The sequence below is a fragment of the Salvelinus sp. IW2-2015 genome, linkage group LG4q.2, assembly GCF_002910315.2.
Source record: "Salvelinus sp. IW2-2015 linkage group LG4q.2, ASM291031v2, whole genome shotgun sequence".
Classification (NCBI taxonomy): domain Eukaryota; kingdom Metazoa; phylum Chordata; class Actinopteri; order Salmoniformes; family Salmonidae; genus Salvelinus; species Salvelinus sp. IW2-2015.
This window is the reverse complement of record NC_036843.1, coordinates 4,807,346-4,816,478: the sequence shown is the minus strand read 5'-3', so window position 1 is coordinate 4,816,478 and position 9,133 is coordinate 4,807,346. Positions and strand designations below refer to the sequence as shown.

At 41.0% G+C, this 9,133-nt stretch overlaps 1 protein-coding gene across 1 annotated transcript in view; it reads left to right on the top strand.

Annotated features, from left to right (window-relative positions):
- The first annotated feature begins 1,218 nt into the window (after nucleotides 1-1,218).
- LOC111962951 (atrial natriuretic peptide receptor 2-like) overlaps nucleotides 1,219-9,133 on the top strand; it is a 37,847-nt gene continuing 29,932 nt past the window's right edge. Inside the window, exons 1-11 of the mRNA XM_023986194.2 lie at nucleotides 1,219-1,322; nucleotides 2,096-2,186; nucleotides 2,558-2,690; nucleotides 3,174-3,297; nucleotides 4,519-4,623; nucleotides 4,893-4,995; nucleotides 5,490-5,631; nucleotides 5,724-5,727; nucleotides 5,783-5,855; nucleotides 7,545-7,689; nucleotides 8,070-8,156. Of these exons, the coding sequence (XP_023841962.1) occupies nucleotides 1,284-1,322; nucleotides 2,096-2,186; nucleotides 2,558-2,690; nucleotides 3,174-3,297; nucleotides 4,519-4,623; nucleotides 4,893-4,995; nucleotides 5,490-5,631; nucleotides 5,724-5,727; nucleotides 5,783-5,855; nucleotides 7,545-7,689; nucleotides 8,070-8,156 (1,046 nt within the window). The 5' untranslated portion in view covers nucleotides 1,219-1,283. The remainder of the gene's footprint in view (nucleotides 1,323-2,095; nucleotides 2,187-2,557; nucleotides 2,691-3,173; nucleotides 3,298-4,518; nucleotides 4,624-4,892; nucleotides 4,996-5,489; nucleotides 5,632-5,723; nucleotides 5,728-5,782; nucleotides 5,856-7,544; nucleotides 7,690-8,069; nucleotides 8,157-9,133) is intronic.

Genomic DNA, 9,133 nt, shown 5'->3' with positions numbered 1-9,133 from the left:
TGCAAATTAAAGCTGCAATTGTAACGCTCGTCGTTAGGTGGAAGAGAGGAGGACCAAAGCGCAGCGTGGTATGTTTCCATATTTATTGGAAACACTTAACACGAACAAAACAATAAACCGAAAATGAAACTAACGACGCTACAGACCTGAACATGTGAACATACAGACAACGAAGAACGCAATGAACAGGAACAATCACCCACAAACAAACAGTGAGAACAGCCTACCTAAATATGGTTCCCAATCAGAGACAACGTAAAACACCTGCCTCTAATTGAGAACCATATCAGGCTAGACAATAAACCCAACATAGAAACACATAACATAGAATGCCCACCCAGCTCACGTCCTGACCAACTAAACAAGACTGAACAAAGGAAATAAGGTCAGGAACGTGACAGCAATATGTAACTTTTTGGGCAACCCCCACTGTACATTTTAACAGAAGCTCTTATCCAAAGCGACTTATAATAGGTAGTGCATACATTTTCACATTCTTTCTATACTGGTACCTTGTGGGAATTGAATCCACAACCCTGGCATTGCTATCGCCATGCGCTACCAACTGAGCCACACGGGACCATACAAATCTGAGTTATAGCTCTTTCATTCTCATTGAACGCAAGTCTTGAGAGGTGATCCCTGGGTTGTTAATCTCATCGCAATTGTGGGTGTTGTATACTGTAAGTGCATGCAATGGGCCAGTTTCACCCTTTTTGCTATTACTTCTCGGAAACGGTCCATTGTCCATGTACAGTAGATACTTACACTTGATATGATATTCCAGGAAACAGATGTGTGTGAAAGGTACACAGCAAATTCACGGGTGTACATTTAACTCAGAGACTGTTAAATGTAACACCACTATATACTCTTTTCACAGACTACATACACAACAATAACAATCGATTTGTTTTTTTAAACTCAATGGAGGCTTTAAAAAGAGAGGGGCAACTTCGTGCCCAAATACTTGGTTCTGTTGGTTGTTTCCTGTTGGTGTTGGTGAAGGTTAGGTAAAGGTGAGCCACAGCTCCAGAGAGCCAATCCCCAATCTCTGATTGGAGAGGCTATTTTTACTGATTGAACAATTAAGGGGGCTTCAGTACCTCCGTTGAGAGTAGAGGGCAATCTGGGCACACACACACACATGCTCCCACACTCTCTCTCTCTCTCACACACACACACACACACACTCATACACACACACTCACTCGCTCACACACATAGTTGGTCGGTCAGTTAGTCAGTCATTCTGGAGCTTGCCATTCACAGAAACAGACCTCATGGCTCTATGGATAGCCCTATACCTATCCCTCTCCTTGGTAAGTACCCCACACGAACTGTGGATGTTGTCTGTAGAGTTGTATGTGCAGGTAACCAAGCTGTTGTGATGGTGCCTGTGACTAGGTGGCAGTGCCACCATATCTACGACCAGAGGAGTGTTGGAGGTACGTTTGGTGTGATTGAATTTATCTCATTGTAGCTGTTCCATAGTCTGAGCATCTTAGTGCACACAGACGTCCACACCATGGCGAATGTCATTTTGATTTTGTTCACAAAAATAACATGCTCATTATTGTTGAGGGGACCACCCTTGCTTTTGTTGTCGTGTCAGAAACACTTGTGGCTGCAGACATGACCTGCGTCATTTCACCGGGCAAATGTAGATTGCACTCTGGCTAGAAGTGTCTGTCTGCAAACAGGGCTGCTCAGCATATGTCTGAGTCTGGTTAAGATTTGTAAGGTACATTTTCTTTAATATCCTTAGTCAGTACATTTGTCACCTGCTCTGATGTTCTCTATCTGTGGTGACTTTTTGTTATATGGGGTAATTACACCAGAGGGTGAATTTCTCAGTGGGTGCTGCCTCACTTACCTAAATAGCATTTTATTATGAATTCACTGCTTTTCTTTGAATTTTGATTTTGCCAACAGATTACCAAACAGGCTAGTGTTGAGTCTGAGCGCACATGTGAGGTCACATTAAATCCGATGGTGGGCCAAAAATGTTACTTTTTATTTTATTGTTTTATTTATTTACTTTATATACTATACTTTGTTTAAGCTTTTTGATGGATTAATCTGTTGCACCTAGGTTGTCGATTGCTGGCATGATCTGGATAACACCGAGTATGACTGTTGGCCATTAGATAGCCCTAATGATTACAACATGATCAACTGTGGAGGTAAGTCCAACCCCATTCATTGTGTGGAATTGACTTAAAGGAGGGAAGGCGGGCTGTTGTTGTAGTGCTAATAATTTGATGGTCAGAAAGTCCAGAAATATTGCTTTGATGATTTCTGGTGTCACTGGATGCCTTATCTTGGAGAATACACACAAAAAAGTCCTTCCTCAACAGTGTCTGTCTGTCTGTCTGTCTGTCTGTCTGTCTGTCTGTCTGTCTGTCTGTCTGTCTGTCTGTCTGTCTGTCTGTCTGTCTGTCTGTCTGTCTGTNTCTGTCTGTCTGTCTGTGTCTGTCTGTCTGTGTGTGTGTGTGTGTGTGTGTGTGTCTGTGTGTGTGTGTGTGTCTGTGTGTGTGTCTGTGTGTGTGTCCAGGGCTGGAGATGTCGTGGGTGCTGCGGCCACCGGAGAAAGTGACGGACGGGGAGGAGTTCAATGTCACCTACACCGTCACAGCATCAGACGACTTCTACGAGTATGCAGTCAAAAACAAGATATTCCAGTTCAGGTGAGCCAATGTCTGTAATTCACTCCCTGCCAAACCTATCTGCCTATCCGTCCGTACATTTGATGACCACAACATGAGGAAGATTAAAAATGTACTGGGAATGGGAATGCCGAGAAAGATACTCAAACATTTACTTTATAGATTGAACCATACAGTGTACACAGTAGATCTACTGTGTATCCAATCTAGTAGATTGCCATCTACTGTGTACACTGAAAAGTCCAATCTATAATGTAAATGTTTGAGGCATATCTTCGCAATCCAATGTAAAGATATCATTTACATTACTCAGTCAACATTTGTGTAAAAAGTTGTTTGGGTTGAGGTAACCAAGTACATCCTATAGGGCCTTTTAAATATATTACCCGTGGATCTCCTGTGTTTTACTGTAGCCTCATATCTGGATGCCTTTAGATACTGTACATAATTGCTGTTTAAACAGACTGTAAAGATCTATATGTCTATCTACCCATCACTCTCCAGCAACGCCTCCGAAGCCAAAAGGTTCTGTGACAAGCACGACTGTCCCGCGAATTGGAACAGCGCCAACGAGATCAACTGTTGCATTTACCATGCCAACATTCACTCCTGCCCTCTGGCTCTCATGGTCAGTACTGTCACCCTAAAAATCTGGGTTGTGTTCATTGGGCACTAAACGTAAGAAAACGGACTGAAACAGGGAGAGAATACCTGGACTTGTCTAATAAGAAATGTTCATTTTTGTTTTCAATTTCAGGACGTTTTAGAAATGTTTTCTGTTTCATGGCCTAATGAACATGTTCCGGGGCTTCCCTGTGTGTATTGGGTCGCCGCCAGTCTGATGAAAGTACACTGAGGGGGAAGACAGATTCAAAATCCCTAGTTGACTCTTAGCCCCCACCCCGGCCTAGGCTACTTGATAGATGTGAGAGGATTAGATAAGAGTAAGCAATAGTAATATTGTGCCTCCATTTTGCCTTCTGATTGAATGGTATGTGTCATATTATAACACCTATCCAGGGGCACAGCTCTCAACATGTGTCTGTATGGAGTTGTCGGGAAATAGACAGAAGATACATTTCTGGTCTAACCAAATGGACAATAATGCTATTCTATTATTTTATTCAATACTTTCAGGTCTACTCAAGCGGCCAGGGTAGGGGTTGACTTTAGGCGACTTTTTGGGGCAAGAGGCATACAATAAACAACAGCATTCAGCAACAACATTCTCAGTAACAGTTACAGAAACCTTTTACTTGCTTTGACTGTGCCATCACTGTAAGTCACTCTGGATAAGAATGTCTTCTAAATGACCAAAATGTAAATGTACAGTATGTGTGAAAATAAACATACCAAATTCGCAAATCACACTGGCTGTTACTATTGGCCTTATTTCGGGGAGGAGCTCATTAGAGTAATACTCTAATGTACATTTACATTGACATGTACATTTAGTTCATTTAACCGACACTCTTTCACACAATAGTGCCATAAGACTTCTGATACCAATGTAGTGTGAAAGAGAGCCACAAAATTGTGATCCAAAATAAAAAATGGTATACACAAGTATTTTGAACATACAAATTACAGCTCTCAAAAGTAGCTTGTTACAAAATCCATTGGAGTGTAGTTCAGCCCAGAGTAAAACAAATTTCAAAATTGTCATTGAAATACATATTTCAAATAGGTGTAACAGAAAAAACTGTCCATCTCTGCTTGTTAGCACTCATTCTCTCTCCCCCACCCACCAATCACTGTTTGTTGAGTACAATGGTATAACATTGCTGAAGATTGAAGGATTTAGATTGGTTTTGATTATGATGCTAACCCAATCATGTTGCCCCCACAGAGGCACGGCGGTATTTGTGGCCCGTGGATCCCTGATGACGGGAAGATTGTGACACACACCGTGTCCAAAGCAGGAAAGATGAGCAAGAAGTTCTGGACATCAAAGGTACCTACCACTGCAAAGTAAATGTAAGGGCTATTCACACAACTGAGCCGAACCGAGCTGAACCAAACCAAGCTGTACTGCTCTGGCCTGGTTAAGCATCCACCATTGTTTTTGGAACTGGGCGGAAAAGGACAATGTGAAAAGAAATAGCCAAGCCAGTATCGGCACGATACTGTGTTAAGGGTACTAGTAAACAGTAGTGCTCATGTTGTCTTTATGTGCTTTGGTAACTATCTGACAATTGAGTTTTTAATCACGGTCCCATCCAGGTGGTTCTAATTCATGTCGGAGTGACCTCAGTCATTGCCCATATCAAAATTGGACATATGCATGCAGCTCTGGAGTCCAAGGTGCTGGTCGTCAGTGCTCAAGGTCAGTGTGCTGCTATCGCCAGCAGTGTATCCATTTGTCATGATGCAAAACTGCTATTGCTACTCAAGGCTCACCCCATGTGGTGAGCACCCAAACTTTGGATTATAATAACTGTTGTACATTGTTTTTTTAGGCTTTGTTCTTTATTTGTTGCGGAAAAATCCAGACATTAGGATGTTGTTGCTGCACAGAAGTGTTCAACTCTAGCCTGGGTCGTAGGGGTCATCTTTTCTTCTTGGTGCTTAGATTGACACGCTAATGTTACTAATAAGCCAGCTGGTTTCCCAGGTTCTTAGTAGTTTTTTCAAGGCAAAGACAAAAGGTACTCCTGTGTCATAATAGTTACATGGGATTGTGTGTGTGTGTGTGTGTGTGTGTGTGTGTGTGTGTGTGTGTGTGTGTGTGGTGTGTGTGTGTGTGTGTGTGTGTGTGTGTGTGTGTGTGTGTGTGTGTGTGTGTGTGTGTGTGTGTGTGTGTGTGTGTGTGAATCTCAGTGTGTGGGATGATGTCTGCGAGCTGGGGAGAACTGTCTCACGTGCCCGCGGACTGTGGTGCCTGCCCCATGTCCATCACCATCAAGGTGGCCATCGGACTGCCCGTCACACTCTTCTTCGGTGGCTTCATCTTAACCATGTGGTGAGGCACCAAACAGTACTACTTTTTTTAATATTCTCTTGCATCCAGACCAGGCACAAAACAAACTCACTTCAGAGTTTGGTCATGAACAGGCAAGTCATTCTCATCCAATGCAGATGTTTTTGATAGATGTCTTTCTCTTTCTCGATAGTGGTTCCAGTACCAGAAACAGAAGATGTTTTGGGACGAAAGCTGGATTATCAACTATAAAAATATAATGTTTGGTAAGATGAGATGTCATCTGAGATGGATTCATAAATGAGAAAATAAGTGAAAAGAGCAAAAAGGTGAATCTTTTGCTTGCTTGCTTATGCAATGCAGGTCAAACATACAGTGGCAAGAAAAAGTATGTGAACCCTTTGGAATTACCTGGACTTCTGCAGAAATTGGTCATAAAATTTGATCTGTTTCATCTAAGTCACAACAATAGACAAACACAATCTGCTTAAACTAATAACACAACAACAATTATATGTTTTCATGTCTTTATTGAACACACAATGTAAACATTCACAAGCAGGGTGGAAAAGTATGTGAACCCTTGGATTTAATAACTGGTTGACCCTCCTTTGGCAGCAATAATCTCAACCAAACATTTTCTCCTGTAGTTGCGGATCAGACCTGTACAACGGTCAGGAGGAATTTTGGACCATTCCTCTTTACAAAACTGTTTCAGTTCAGCAATATTCTTGGGATGTCTGTTATAAACTGCTTTCTTGAGGTCATGCCACACCATCTCAATCGGGTTGAGGTAAGGACTATGACTGGGCCACTCCAGAAGGCGTATTTTCTGTTGTTGATTTACTTCTGTATTTTGGGTTGTTGTCCTGTTGCATCACCCAACTCCTGTTGAGCTTCAATTGTCAGACAGACAGCCTTACATTCTCCTGCAAAATGTATTGATAAACTTGGGAATTAATTTTTAATTTTTGCGGCTTTTTTCCCCACACATAGTGTTTTATGTTCCTTCCAAACAACTCAATTTTAGTTTCATCTGTCCACAGAATATTTTGTTTAGTGTTTTACGTGTCGTAGACTCGTCAACAGAGATGTTAACATGTTCCAGAGATTTCTGTAAGTCTTTAGCTGACACTCTAGGATTCTTCTTAACCTCATTGAGTATTCTGCGCTGTGCTCTTGCAGTCATCTTTGCAGGACGGCCACTCATAGGGAGAGTAGCAACAGTGCTGAACTTTCTCAATTTATAGACAATTTGTCTTACCGTGGACTGGTGAATATCAAGGCTTTTAGAGATACTTTTGTAACCCTTTCCAGCTTTATGCAAGTCAACAATTCTTAATCTTGGGTCTTCTGAGATCTCTTTTGTTCGAGGCATGGTTCACATCAGGCAATGCTTCTTGTGAATAGCAAACTCTAATGTTGTGAGTGTTTTTTATAGGGCAGGGCAGCTCTAACCAACATCTCCAATCTCGTCTCATTGATTACTCCAGGTTAGCTGACTCCTGACTCCAATTAGCTTTTGGAGAAGTCATTAGCCTAGGGGTTCACATACTTTTTCCAACCTGCACTGTGAATGTTTAAATTATGTATTCAATATAGACAAGAAAAATACACAATAATTTGTGTGTTGTTAGTTTCAGAACACTGTGTTTGTCTGTTGTTGTGACCAATTTATGCAGAAATCCAGGTAATTCCAAAGAGTTCACATACTTTTTCTTGCCACTGGTTTTATTGTCCAGGGATGGTAATTTGCAGCATTCACAATTGTAATTTGCAGGATTATTTTCTCGTTTCTTTGACATGTCTCGCACAATATAGCAAATAAATGAATGTAAAAGAGCATGTCACACATCCAAACATGTTTTCTTCAATGCTGCACACAAATTGCCATCCGGGGAATGTCTTTTACATACATTTCTATACCTAATAGTTTCCTTTTTTGGCGTATGCAGGTAAAGTGTGTTACACGGGCTTCTGCAGTACGACCAGTCTCCAGCAGGTGAAGAGTAACTCCAGTGTGAGCCGAACTACAGACGTGACTGTCTGCACTGTGGTCAACACCACCTTCAAACAGAGCTTCATCCAACCTGCCATTTAGTAAGACGTCTTACTTAACCACTGTACTGCATAACGCATGTCTAAGACATGGTATTTATTACACAGTTGAAAGGGGGAAAGTACTGTGGCCTGGGACTGCTGTAAAGTGGAGCATGCAGAGATATTCACGGCTATTGATAATCATGTATTTGATTCAGAACTAGTGCACTGCAATGCATTTAAACGGAGTACATGCACTTATCCAACGTGCACGTATCAGTCGTCAACTATATTCTCAGACAATTATTGTATGAGGAACCTAGTTTTATTTGTATCACTAATATTTGTTTTAACACCTGTTGCTTTGCATCTGTCAACGTGTAGTAAGTTTGCTGTTTTTCTTGATAACTAAAAAAAAGTCATTATTTTCTATTGGTTAGTGATGGAAGGACTGTAGCCGTGAAACACATCCAGAACAAACACTTCACCCTCTCCAAAACAATCAGGAGGGAGGTGAAAGAAGTGAGGTGAGTACAACGTGTGTACTCCTAAAACCTCACACACAGACACAATTACCCAGAGTATATATTTTTGATTGATCTCATGCAACATTTTCTTCACTTACTGAAGTTCTGATAAAAGTCACATAGTAGTATCCCATCAGGAAAAACATGTGGAATCGACATTCTCTCAACATCACAATTCAATTAAAATTAAATTAAATTAAATTAAATTTTATTGGTCACATACACATGGTTAGCGAATGTTAATGCGAGTGTAGCAAAATGCTTGTGCTTCCGACAATGCAGTAATAACCAACGAGTAATCTAACCTAACAATTCCACAACTACTACCTTATACACACAAGTGTAAAGGGATAAAGAATATGTACATAAAGATATATGAATGAGTGATGGTACAGAACAGCATAGGCAAGATGCAGTAGATGGTATAGAGTACAGTATATACATATGAGATGAGTAATGTAGGGTATATAAACATAAAGTGGCATAATTTAAAGTGGCTAGTGATACATGTATTACATAAAGATGGCAAGATGCAGTAGATGATATAGAGTACAGTATATACATATGAGATTAGTAATGTAGGGTATGTAAACATTATTTTAAGTGGCATTGTTTAAAGTGGCTAGTGATATATTTTTCATAAATTTCCATCAATTCCCATTATTAAAGTGGCTGGAGTTGAGTCAGTATGTTGGCAGCAGCCACTAAATGTTAGTGGTGGCTGTTTAACTGTCTGATGGCCTTGAGATAGAAGCTGTTTTTCAGTCTCTCGGTCCCTGCTTTGATGCACCTGTACTGACCTCGCCTTCTGGATGAAGCATGGAGGAGGAGGTGTGATGGTGCGGGGGTGCTTTTTGGAGACACTGTAAGTGATTTATTTAGAATTCAAGGCACACTTAACCAGCATGGCTACCACAGCATTCTGCAGCGATACGCCATCCCATCTAGTTTGCACTTACTGAGACTATCATTTGTTT